At 30.4% G+C, this 14,626-nt stretch overlaps 1 protein-coding gene across 1 annotated transcript in view; it reads left to right on the forward strand.

Moving 5' to 3' along the window:
- The first annotated feature begins 246 nt into the window (after positions 1–246).
- Positions 247–14,626, forward strand: part of LOC110106467 — a 42,798-nt gene continuing 28,418 nt past the window's right edge. Inside the window, exon 1 of the mRNA XM_028695958.1 lies at positions 247–382. Coding sequence (XP_028551791.1) covers positions 247–382 — 136 coding nt within the window. The remainder of the gene's footprint in view (positions 383–14,626) is intronic.

Raw genomic sequence — 14,626 nt, forward strand, 5'->3', positions numbered from 1 at the left:
TCCATTGATAGAATTCACCTCATCACAAGATTCAAAACAGAGTTTCCTTTAACAAAAACTATTTTCTCAATCGGATGTAAATTGGAAGGGGAAGCTTCATGGCCATTGTCGAACATCTTTACTTATACAGATTTGATCTTCTTGAATCCATCCTCCAGAATAACATTCTTTCCTTTGCCTATTACTTTCGGTTCCTTCTTCTCCAGATAGCCTCCTTTGTTGATGATCAAACTTGTTCCTCTACCTATGAATTTATTGATATTTCTCAGGTTAGATTTCCCATCACCGAAAGCTGGTGGTGAGGACGGAAATGATCTAATAGAGGATATCAAAGCTCTTGAAGACGACGATCATCTTGTTTCCCTCCGGCCATCAGATGCCGGTGAACATCTACTGCCATTCGATCTCCGAATTTCCCACGGAGATCGAAATTTGAAAATTCTATTAAATCCCAACATTTCCTTAGACTTTCTCTCTCTACTTTCTCTCTCCATATTCACCATATTCAGAACATAACAAGTCATACTAACTATTTCAAACAAAAAAAAATTTTAGAAGTGAGTATTATGCCAACATGATTCTAGTAGCTTCTATCAAAGTTCAATTACTTTTTTTGATAATCTCATTCTATTGAGGGGTCCTAGGTGTTAAAAAATTGTGATCAATTTCTTGCTCTCTATAAAATTCTTCAAATTTCTTATTTTTAAACTCTCTTCCATTATCACTTTAAATTAATAAAATCTCACACCCTAGTTTTCTCTAAATCTAAGTAAAAAAACTTCTAAATTCATTAAATGATTCACTCTTATGAAATAAGAATTTGAACCAAGTGAATATTAAAAAATCATCAACTATTACAAACCCAAAAATTTTATCTCCTAGACTTACAGTGCTAATCGGTCCAAAAAGATAAATGTATAGGACTTCTAAAGGTTTGCTAGTTCTAAGATCCTTAATTGAATGAAAGGAGGACTTCACCTATTTTTCTAATTAGCATGGATCACACAGGTGATCCTTAGTGATGTCTAGTTTGGATATACCTCTAACAAATTCTTTTTGGGTAATCTTCCTATGATTTTTTAATTATTGCATGACAAAGTCTTCAATGTCGTAACTATTATTCATTAGTAATTATTTTGAGGCAAAAATTATTAGAAGATTTAATAAAATTCAAATTAAGTATGTACATATTATTTACCCTAATTCCATGCTACACATCAATTCCATTTTGGCTTATTATGTAGCTTGTAGGAAAAAATATAACACTATAACCTTTATTATAAAAGCCAATTAATACTCAATAAGTTATATTTTAATCCTTCAACTAATAATATATTTTCAATGAAAAAAATTGTTCATGTTGCCAATCATACCTGTAACTACCAATTTTCTTATGGTTGTCTCCTATTATCACTTTTCCTCCATTCCTGACTTCCAGTAATATAAATTGTGTTATGTTTCCAGTCATATGCTTTAAACATCATTTGTCTAGGAACTAAATGCTCTCATGAGAACTTATATAAGAGCATTTCTATAAAATGATCAAACATTAGACTTGGGATCCCAAATAAGTTTAGGTTCTCCTTTTGGCAATAATATTCTAAATGCTTGTTTGATATGCTATGATTTATGCATCTTAGGTCTCCACACTAGATGTGTTTTACTATGAATCGTATAAATGTGTGAGATATGACCAATCAGTCCATAAGAAAAATATTTATCTCTAGGAATATGATTTAACAATCTATGTGAGTTATATTGTCTTTTCCTAGGTTTTAAAATTTTATGCTTCTGATCAGGATTAGAAAGTTAGTTAACTTTTTGGGGTGTCCTATTTTGCTCAAGAGCTTTCAATTTTACTTTAAGATATGAGTTAGCACTTTCTTAAATAGAATTTTAAGCTCTTAACTCATGTTCTCTTTGATTTGTTTCATATATATGCACCTTATATTCATTTTCAAGATCAATATTAGATATGTTTAATAATTCATGTTTCTTGTTCAAATCATCAAATTCATCTAGCAATTTCATGTGGTTACTTTCAATTAATGTGTGATCATTCATAAGGATTTCATGCTCTTTTTATAAATTTGAATACTCTATATTCAGTTTGGCATGCAATTTTTTAAAGTTTCCTATATATAGTATGAATTTTCTTAGAAATGTCAAATAACTTATCATAAGATAAATCACATACCTCCTATTAATCTGACTGATAAAGCTTGCCTGCTATTAAGCACAAGTTTGTGACTTTTCTTCTACTTTTGTTTCTAAGGAATTTGAAGCTGAAATCCACCCAAAATGCTCTTTATAGTCTTTTCTTACCCTTCTTAACATTGGTTTTCTCCTCAACTTTCTCCTTTTTAGGATTAGCTAAGGGAAATCAGATTTAATATATCTAGACTACCTACATTCATAAAAAATTATGTCATTTGAAACTTTTGCATTCTTATTGAATTTACCTTTATTCCACAAATGATGTTTTCATTGTTTTCTCCTAAGGAAACTTTTGAATTGACATGTCATTAAGGCAATATCTTCATCATCCTCAGGTAAAGATTGATCAATGTCTGAATCCTCCACTTTTAATGTTATTTTCTTCTCCTTTCACTTGTCACATGCATCAATCTGTCTTTGAGTCACTTCTTGCTCGTAAGAAATTAGTGATCCAAGCATATTGTTAATATAATAAATATTTTAGTCTTTTGACTCAATTATGGCAGTTATCTTTTCATCATAAGTAGTAGGTAAATAATGAAGAATTTTATTAACTTTCTTAGAATTCATTAGTTCCATACATAAAGTATACAATTAGGTAATTATCTATATGAAATGAGTATACATGTCAGTGATTGATTCATTTGATTTCATGAAAAAAGTTCATAGTCATATAATAGAATATTCAATCTAGATTATTTCACCTCACCAGTCCCATCATACATTATCCAAAGTCTATCCCAATTTTCTTTTTTAGTTTTATAGGTTCAAATATGCATATAGTCCTCAGATTTTAGGGCATAGAAAAAATTGTTCAAGCATTTAGTGTTTAACTGAGCTAAGTCTTTTTCTTCTACTATACAATCAATAAATATTATTTCAGTTCTTATGCCATCAACAAGTTTAATGAGTCAAGTGTAGCCTTCATGTACCAAAATTTAAATGTGATAGTCAAGTGATTGCAGAAATGTAGGCATATGAGTTTTTCAAAAGTCAAAATAAATGTTATCAAATAGTGGTGGTCTAGTAATCCAATATCCTTCAGGAGTGTTCCAGTTTCCAAAAGTAGCCATGATCAATTTCAAAAAGTAATTTAAACCTTATTTTTTGAAATAGGCTCTAATACCACTTGAAAGTTTGAATAGGTTGTCCCAAGGCTAACAAAGAAAGGGTGAATTGACTATTTAAAAATATATTGGTAATTTAAAAAATCAATTTAGATATTTTTTATAATAATTAAATTTTTTTCAAAAATATTTTCAACCACAAAAAATTAAATGTGAATAAAATAAAAAGTTATAAAAAGTAAGACAAAAGAACACCAAATTTTATAGTGGTTCGGTTCAACTAGACTTTTGTCCACTCCTTAAAGCCTCCTTCAAGTATTTCACTATACCAAAGTGACTCTCTTTTTACTCCCACAGCAAGGCAGAGAAGCCCTCACAATAATCTCTCTTCCATAAAACCCTGGTATGGTAGAGAACCGATATCCTTTCTCACCCTCCTAGTGATGGCAGAGTATCAACATCCTTTTCTCACCCTCCTAGTAATGGGAGAGTACCAATGTTCTTTCTCACGCTCCTGGTGATGTAAGAGTACCAACATCCTTTCTCATCCTCCTGGTGATGGTAGAGTACCAACAATCTTTCTCACCCTCCTGGTGATAGTAGAGTACCAATGTCCTTTTTCACCCTCTTTATGATGGCAAAGTATCAAATCTTCTCCAAAGATCTTCTCTCAAGAGTCTTCAAAGAAGTAGGGTATAGATTTGAAGAACATACAAAGAGATCCTCACCTTTTGACATTCTTATGAACCCTTCATAATTTCCACTAGTAAGATCTCTCAATCTTCACTCCTAAAACACTCTCACTATCACTTATAAGAGAAAATTTGTAGAAGAAGTAGGATAGTCAGTTTTTAGGACTTTTATATATGAAAGACAAGAAAAAACATCTAGAAAATTAAAAATTTCAAGTTGAATGTATTTGGATCATATAGTACGATCATACTTTATGTTGCAAATTTGGATTCAAGGATTATAATTTTTATGATGAAAAATATTCCTTGCATTCATGTTTCTCTACTATTGTTACTACTACACATATATTTTTTCCCTTCCTACTAATATTTTAAGTCCACAAAGTCAATTACATTTCAAACCAACTCAAGATTGGGTAGATTAGGACTGAGTGATTCTATATTTATAATTCTAGTGGTTTTTCCTTTTCTTGAGTCAAATGTATTAATGTGAATCCTGATACCAAGTAACCTTACACACACACACTTAGGCAGAGAAATTTTATAAGGTATAGGATTTTTCTATTTTTGATAATATCATATAGGATTTCCAAAAACATCATGGCTGATTAATTAAAAACAAAAACCTTAGCTTTTATGTTAAGACAATCAAATTAAGCAAATCATTTTGGATGATATTCACATTATCCTAGATGATAGGCTCAAATAAGAAAAACTCAGTTGCCAAACTCTATTAGGAAAGAAATTATTTTAAGAAATCATACAAGATGATCTCATATCATCCTGGATGATTTATTGTAATCATGCCTAAATAAGTTAGGAGATTAAGGAAAGTAATTAAGGTTAGATTGCTCGATCATATCATCCTCAACGATTATAGGATTGTCTAGGACAATAAGTAAGAAAAATCTTAGTTTACTTCAGAATTACCTAGACGACCCAAATGATTTTTTGGATGATAATCATTGATTTTAAACTAATCATACAGGACAATCTAAACATCATCCTGGATGATAAGTTATATTTCTTCATCATCCAATATGCATCTCCTGGATAACTGGAATGATGTGTTTGACAATATGTATGATTTTGAGCAAATCGTATAGGATGATGTTTATATCACTCTGGATGATCAAAACAAATAATATATTTTAATTGTCGAGCCCTTCCAGATCATCCTATCTAAAAGGGCTAAAATACACTGATCATACAGGATGATATATCAATCGTCTTGGATGATCTTTAACCACAAGTTATAAATTAGGGTAAATTTTAAGGCCCTCTTTATAAGATCTCTTAGTTATTTATGTTGAAATCTTTTATTGTTATCCAGACATGATAAATCATAAAGAAGGAGAGGGAGAGTTTGGGAGAGAGAAAATCTTATTAGGGGGAGTTTATAAGAAGTTCATAAAGGTTTCTCCAAGTAAGGATTTGAGTCATCTTCTCCATACATCATCCTTGGCTCATTGGTGGAACTAGGAAGGCCTTCAATAGAAATAGTTCAATGTTATCTTTCTCCTTCTGGAAGAAGCTAAAAGAGTTCAGGTTCTCTACCTCATCGAGATCGGTGAAAAGGAGTTTGTAAAGGCTTCTCCATCTTGCTGTGAAAACAAAAGGAGAGTCATTAAATTTTAGTGCAATACCCAAAGGAGAGGCATCAGGGAGTGGACGTAGGTCAAGTTAACCGAATCACTATAAAATTTGGTGTGTTTATTCTATGTTATTCCTACACTTTATTTTTCCACTTATTCATTTAATTGGTTGATTGTGTTTATTTTAAAATATTTAAAAAGGTTTCAAAAGTTTTTACTTCGTGCTTAAGAAATTTTAAAACTACCTATTCACCGCTCCTCTTGGTTAGTCTCGGGCTAGTTTATAAAGGCTTAACAATCATAACAAACTTTCACTTCATAATTATAAACAGTTCAAAAATTCATGTACGGTCTTGTATGAACCTGATTTTGTATTCTGTCAATCATATATATGAACTGACATTATACTGTATGAATAATTCAAAACTAAATAAGTTCATCCGGTATGATTTCGTACGAACTCATTTCATACTCTAGACATTGTTAATATGAAACCAATTATTGTATAGTTTGAAATGCTTAAGAAAATCATGCTTTATATGGTACGAACATGGACAAATCTGTTTCATATTATAGATGTGACCTATATGAATCTAAGTTTGAATATTATGAACAATTCAAAAAATTTAGTTGTTCGTATGGGACAAACTGGTACATACCCATTTCATATAATGGATGTCATCTATATGAATCTAACTTTATACAATACGATCAATTCAAGAAATGGTGAATTCAGTTGGGATGAACTGGTACATATCCATTTTGTACTCTGGATGTCATCTGTATGAATCTAACTTTGTAGAGTATGAATAGTTTAAAGGAAAATTCCAAGTCATGATTTGATTAATATAGTTCTGGAGGAACTATCATATCAAGTCTTCTAGTACAATTCTAGAATCGTAAAGTACAATCAATTTTAAAAATAATAGTTTTGACTCAATCCCCCAGTGTCTATGTATACGATTACCTAAATTATAATCACATAATTTTAGACTCAAGAAAAATAGAAAAAAGTACATACTTTAATTATAATAAACCCTAATTTAAGATATCTTAAAGTCTTTGGTAGTCTGAAGTTTGATTTTCCTGAAATGTTAATACACACCAACAACATAAACAAAATTTATCTAATACATATTTGGAGAAATAGTAATCAACACAATAATATTTTATTTTCATCAAAGACTCACATGACATAAAAACATAGTTTTGAAAACTAAATTGCAACATTATATATGACCATAGAGGGTCAAAATGATCTTTCAGTTAGGCATTTAATTATGATAATTTGGATAAAATATCATTAATTTCATAATCAGAGTTACAATAATAATTGATATATCTTTTTTAAGGAAAGAAGATATCAATCATTATTGATCATTTAAAAAAGATGATAATGATAGTTGAATTTAACTCAAATTTACCCAAAGATAATTAGTTGAGTTTTGAAAAAGTAAATTTTAAAAAATTGATTTGGGTTTCTAAATCTCTTATGAGTGTTAACCCTCACAGTTAATTACATCACAAGAATCTAGAATTTTCTATGAATACTCTCAATTAAAATAGCGGTATAAGTTTTATTTAAGATTTTAAGACTTAATATCAAAGGAGACAAAGATTATAAATTCAACAAAGAGTGGATCAAAAGTGAGCATTTATTTCTGGAGGTCAAAGGAGAAAAGGTAGAAGATGCTTTGAGATTTTGAAATATTTTAAAAGCAACTATCCTATGTGTTTGGCTTGATTTTGAATTGAAAGAAATTCTAAGTTTTAATGGTAGATTTTATTAGAAAGTTCATATTAGATTCCCATAGGTTGAGGTCATATAGCCTGAATATGCCTTAGAACATAACTCTAAATTTGGTATTAAAAATCAATAACCCGATCCTAGCAAATGTAGTGCAAACTTGGACTTACCCCGGCCTAGATTGGGGAGCTAGCTAACCACCATGGAGATTTAAAACTATGAGTCTGGTCTTTTATGTAAGAGTGGTAAAACTGTTGTTTAATTAATTTTGAAGAAATGGGGCCGTCATCTGAAGTAGACCCTAATTGACTCCTTAACTTATGTTAGGTAAAATTATGCCAAAACTAAATATAATTAACTTTTTAAACACTTCTAAGTTTATATCTAATGCAATACATGATACTTAAATAATAATGAAGCAGTTTAAAAAAGGACTAAAAATAGGTTTTTCCCTAAAGATTACACATATTCCCTTGACAGATCTGCACCCTCATAGGCAATGTGGTATGCCAAAACCAGTAAGGGGGAAGATGCCTAACAAAGGAAAGAAGGGCAATAAAATGATATGCAAACTCCCAAAGGCCCCAGGCTTACTTTTTAAAAGCATTAGAATTTCTATATGATTTTAAAATTTATAAATTTAATTTTTAAGTAGAAAATGTTTTAATAATCCCTCATGATCCTCCAATTGGGTTCTAGGCTAAATCAAATACGGCATGAAAGAATGCCAAAAAATTACTAGAAGCATATAATCCTAATCGCAAAGAAGGTACATCAATAAAAAATCAAACCTGTTAATATTCAAATTAAAGTCCATGTGGTAAGTGCCACTTAATATTATAACCTAGGGTCTATAAAAAGTAAGTGCTCGGGTACCACTAATAATAGCTTGGAATCTATTACTAAGACTCAAGAGAATTTGAGAATGGGATTCTTCTTAATCTTCATTTCTTCATCCTTTTGCGGGCTTCTTGGATTTATCCGGTATATATATCCAAATGAAAAGAAACTCCCCCTTGAAAACTATATTTTTTTTCCTTTAGATATTTAAAAATTATTCAAATTTTGATCTTCAATTGAATAAGAACTCTCTCGTGAGGGATGTTCTTTCCTCTTTGGATTCCAAATTGGATTTTTATCTCATCTTAAATAAAATTAATATTATAACTCTATTAAAATTAAATTATATTGAATAAAAATAAAAATCTAAATTTGAACAACCTATAGGGTTATCCTAAGCAGTTATAACTAAATCATCCTAAGAAGTTATATATTAAATTTAAAATACTCAAACTAGACACACTTACAATTATATCACAGGGTGCAGAAATTAAATAAATAATCACATCAATTATTTAATTCTAACAACCAGCATGTAGTGAATGCTCAAAAAATCCAGCATATAATAGAAAAGTAAACACCGATCTAGCCTAGATCTAGAAGTGGAGCTTAATAAACCATCTAAAGTGTGTGATATAGGCAGTGTGGCTTGGATATGTCATATATAGTGTAATTGGTTAAAGTTGTCTAATTGTTGGGTTTACTAAAGGATGAAGGGTAAATTTGATTAGAGTTCAAATATTAATGTGTTAATATTTATTTTTAAAATACATTTTTAAAGTTGATTAATTAAATAAATTTAATTAGTTAGATATTAAAGGATCAATATAATTTAAATAATTGGATTACTTGCTAATTTTAAGGATTAGATGAATTTAAATTTTCCATCAATCAGTTTGTGGCGCTATTTTATAGGTTTGTGGAATCAGGCCCCTTAGGACACGTAGACCCATAGCCCGAGGTAATCCAACCTAAAAACCTAATTGATGTAGTGGAATTAAGAATTTTTAATTTGGTTAAATTATTAATAATCAATTGATTAAGATTTTATACTCTATTGAATCCATTCGTGGCATTATGCCACTAGGTTCGAGAAACTAATCCTTCTTAGGACACTTAGCCCAATAGCCCTGAGTAGTACATCCAAAAACATCATATTTGGAGTGGTTGTTGTGCATTAAAGGGTTGGTTGATTAATTTTAATAATAATTTTTTTTTTTTTTTGAATTTTGATTGATTATTGACATTTTGGAATTTTCTAGATTATTTAATTATTAAATTAAGATGTCAAGTTTTGACTTTTAGATTAAAGGTTAATTTCTGGAAATTTAATATTTTTATTAAGTATTATACCTTATGGTGATCAATTAGACTATAGGTTTGCTGGTTTTGTATTTTTCTATAATTAGTTATAAATTTTTCAAGTTTGAGTTAATATTTTGATATAAAGTTAACTAAAAAGTTGACTTTTTGATTAAAGTGCTATTCTTGAGTTTTGATATTTTTTCTAAAATACTAGACCTAAACATGAGTCATTAGTTTATAAGTTAGCTGGAATAGATTTTTTAATATTTAATTATGATTTTTTAAAGTGTAAGTTAAAATTTAAATAGAAGTTGACTAAAAAGATGATTTTAATTTTTTATTGATGTTTTATGGTTTGATACTTTTAATAAATAATAGACCTTACATGGAGTAAGATGACTTTATGTCTGCTTAATTTGGAGTTTTTAAATTATTAGTAATAAATTTTTGAAGTTTTGATCTAATTTTAAACTACGATTGATCAAAGAGTTGACTTTTTGACCCAAACCAAATTATGTTAGTTTGTTATTTTTAGAAAATACTAGATCTCAAATGGAATTGAATTGAAACTAAGTTTAGTTAATTTAGATTTTTTGGAATTACTTGAAATTTTTTAAAGTTTGTTTAAATCGTTAATTTTTAAATTGTTTAATTAAAAAGGTTTTTATTCTAAACTACATGGAATAACTCCCAAAGGTTAGGGATGATCCATGGTAGTGTTTTCAGATGTTTAGAATTTATTTAGATTTTTTTCTAATTTTTAATTTTTTGTATAATTAAATTTTTATTTTCACTAAGACATAAATTATTGTTAAATTACGAGTCTAATAATGGGGCTTTTATTTTTCCTAAATAAAGGACTAAATTTTGATCAATTTGGTATATTATTTGTAATTTTTAGATTTAATTATGATTTATTATAATATTTAAAAATTGTTGGGTCCCTAAAAGGGTTGAATTTTGACTTGCTTAGTTTTCTAACCTAATGACCCCCAAATCCAATAAAATTTTAATGTAAGCTATAAAATGTTACTAAGTTTAATATTTTGAAGTTTCACCCCTATTAGTTGTATGTACAATTTTCTAGAATTTATCTAAATTAACTACATATTTTTCTTAAATTTACCTAATTGTACCAATTTAGAGAGTTATGAATTTTCAAAATTTTAGGTCAAAAATGGACCCATTACTTTGTAAATTTATTCCACAGCAATCCCTTGAGCATATTGAACTAGAAATAATGCAAGGGATGCCTAAGATGATAAAAAACATTTCACCAAAATTTGAGTCCATTTTTGACCATTGGATAGTGTGAAAATTATAAAATTTTATTTTCAAACAAACCTAAAAAAATCTCTTTATACTTATCAAAATAACTTAGTTTTAATTTTAATAAATACTACATGAAAATATCTTTCCAATGAGACCAAAAACACTTAATTTGGTGAAATTTTGGATTTTTGTGAATTTTAGAAGTTCTGGGTATTTAAATTATTTTTTTAAATTAGTTTTAGTCAAATCAAGCTGATAGATTGACAAATATTATGCACTTGGAGCATCTCCCTCATCCACTTAAATGAGGTGGCAATAAACTTGGGGTTGTTGATTTGATTGTGGGAGAATTGGATGGCCTTAATTTGCCCAGGTCGCTAGACGGTTCGTAAACCTTGTGGGTTCAAAAACTGTGAACGTACGTAGTTTAGATCGGGCTATGTGGCTTTCCATGGATATTATGATCAGGAGAATGGTTGGGGAGGCTTTACTTATAGCTGGGGAGGTAGAGTTATCCCTGGAATGGGTTTGAGGCTACAGGAATTATAACTTTTAAAATATGTGACATATTTTAAAGCTTTGAGTGACGTGTAGGATTATTGCATTCCTTTAATGATTTCTATCCATAATTGATAGAGATATATGCATTTTGGTGCTACCAAGTATTCCTTATAGCCACCAAAATGCATGGAGGTGTGGATTTATATGGAAAATTTGGCTTGCCAAAGTGGCATAGCCACCTAAGCATGTAATTTGACTTTTTTTGCCACTTTGATTAGTCAACTAAGCATGTTGACTGATGAGTTGGCATGGAGAGTGAGCCTTGAGCTAATTCTAAAGGAGTGAAGACCAATGAGTTATAGTTTATATGGTCATATGAGAGCATAACTAGGTTTGACCAAATCTAGTTGAGTGGTCAGGTTAGCTAGGGTTTAATCAAAAATAAACTTAGAAATGTTTGAACCATGATTGGGACATCCTTTGAAATGAATTTAAGAATTTGGTTTGTTTAATTTGGTCATATGAGTTGGATTGACCCATTTAACCTTTAAAGGGGTTATTGGGTCAAACTAGGTTGACATGGTCTATTGGAAGTGGTTAGGGGCTTTGTAGAAAGCTCTAAGGTCAAATTCCACTAAGGGATAGGTCCAATGGCATATGTCATAAATATTTGAAGGTTTTATAGCTTTTAGAAATAGAATTAGTTTTTAATACTAGCGGCCTCAAAATGAGCTAAATTTTGATGGGTAGACCCTAGGGACATGACTAATTAATATTAAATTGATAGATTAGGAATTTGGTGTCATTTTATTGGGATTTGAAGTGTTTGAAAAATCACTAGAAAAGGCTTTTAGGATAGGGCCTTTAAACATTGGAGTTTTATTTGAATTTTTGGGTGTAAAGTGGATTGATCCTAGGGTCTAAGTTGATCTTAGATTCGGATTGGTTCTAGTGACCTAATACAAAAATGAGGTCATCATCCACTTAAATGTATAATAAAATTTAGTAGATAAAAGGTTGAATCAAAGTTAGTTACATGGTCGACAAGGTCTACCTTTTATTTGTGCAAGTTTATATGAGCGATGTCAAGATGGAGGACACACCTCAATAACTTCCATAAGGTTAGCATTCTTCAAGATTGATTGACACTTCATAGTTCTTTCACAAATTAATGGTCTCGAGAATAATTTTGGGTATTAAGTTTTGTTAATTACAAAACTCGAGAGCAATTAAAGTAACTTAACAAATGCTAATGAGTATATGACTCCATGGATCTATCATCATGAATGTTTACTCGATGGGTTCTCCTAGGAGTATGCTATAAGGTATAATGGATTAACCTTATATATCCATTCTTATGGACTGTGCTATATATAGGTGATGAATTCTCAATTTTTTATACTAATTGATTCTTTACTGTCAAAGTGTTATCCATTTTTCAACTAAATCCTTATAGTCATTATTATTAATCCACTCTTACTTGAGAGATAGTTGGATCAAAAAAAATTTTATCGACAACACAATGATCTTAAGAATAAGACTAACTGATAAGTAAGATTTTAAAACACAGATCAGACCAGCTAGTTTAACTAAATTGATCATGAACAAATCAACTAGCACATTCTAGTTCACATAATAACCAATCTCAATTAAAATTGTTCAGGATAGGAAGAAACCGACAGTCGAACGACTCACCCAGCAAATTGGAAAAAACTTCAAAAAATAGGGCAAACACATCAAAGCAGAATTATAGCCATTCGTACTAAATCTAATGTGGTAACAGCCATTCTCCCCTTTAATTTATTTAGTCAAACACTATCCCTCCTGACTATTACATTCTCATTCAGCTCCCCTTCATCTCCGTGTGAAACTTATCATTATTACATAGTTTTCATCAATGGCTAGAGCTTCTCAATGTTCAGGTGTAGAGATCTATGAAGTCTTCATTATCATCCATGGCAATCTTATTTGAAGAAAGAGACAACAAGAATAAAAGAGAAATCGCAAGGCTACGCTTCTGTAGAAGACAAAAAGAAGATGGTATGGTAGTTGCTCAAGCTACTAGTTAAATTCATTATGAATCCTATCACAAAGATTGTAAAATATAACACTTGAAGTGCCATGGGCTGGGCCCATGATCCCAACTTTTTGGTCTAAAGTTTGAATTGTCAACAATTCACGTTCAGGCGTGCTCCTCTCCGGTGACCATAGCTTCTCGATAGTGTTCTAAACATTAATTCAGGTGTGCTCATTATGGATATGTAGATCAATGTCATGGTAAGTTTTTTATTTTATAAATTTTATTATTTTACTAAGTTAGAAAACCTTATGATTTGGTCATCCTGTACGGGGAGCAATTGGATGGATGAACCACCTCGTGTAAGAAGCTAAAACTGATGGATGTGTCATTTCGAATTTGCTAAATTTGTGATTTGCATGTGTTAAAATTGCATTTGTGTAATATTACTATGTTAAAATACTTAATTTTTAAAAATAATATTATTTAATACGCCATTTGGTTCAACCCCGAATCAACCATTTTGATCGGTCCAACTTTGAACCTCTCCTTTTGGTTTGTTCTCTGGTTTGATTTACACAAAATTGCTAATAAGTAAGAATAAAAGAAAAAATCTTTTAATAAACTCTCTAATTCCACTATATTATTCAAAAGTGCATGATATGAGACAATGATATGTCAGTATGCTTTCTCTTTGTCCCATTATTTATCTAAGGATAGAGGTATAACTCTATAATTAAGATGATTAAATAACATGACATAGCCTAATGAAAATTGATCTTAAGTATAGATTTGCTCACTTGTATCTAACAGTTACATTCAATGCCTATAATGGTTTCCAAAGAGGGAGCAAGTCTCTACGAAGTAACAAACACTAAAGCTAAGCTAACTTTTGATTTTTTAGCTGCTAGGGTTCCCGGGCCAATTGCACTCCTCGCCCCCTAGCTGGTCGATTCTCCTAGGAAGTCTTCCTAATTTCTCTTTTCCTCTATTGTGGTGTATTTTGGTTTTCATTTTGCCTTCCTCCAGCCTCCTTGGCTAGAATTGTGGGGAAATGCCTGAGCGACCCTTGATTTTCAGATGGTCCGTTCAAATCTCAATTTTTTCTTGATTCTCTTATTGGTTGTTCCTCTGATGGAAGATTTCCTAATCTCAAACCTACTTCTTTTCTTGGCTTGCCTCACTTTGGATTTCGGAGGAAGAGATCACTACCCTAGCAGCTCCTTTTAAATTTTTGATAGCTGGTTTCTTCCCCTCTAAGTGACCTACTATTGAATTGATTTGAAGGTTTTTTTTTCATCCTTAAGCTAACTGGTGATGTCTCGGTTACCTTGTTTGATCAGTCACATATATTAATTAAAATGAGTATTGAT

Source organism: Dendrobium catenatum, unplaced genomic scaffold (genome assembly GCF_001605985.2).
Source record: "Dendrobium catenatum unplaced genomic scaffold, ASM160598v2 fragScaff_scaffold_716, whole genome shotgun sequence".
NCBI classification, from domain to species: Eukaryota; Viridiplantae; Streptophyta; class Magnoliopsida; order Asparagales; family Orchidaceae; genus Dendrobium; species Dendrobium catenatum.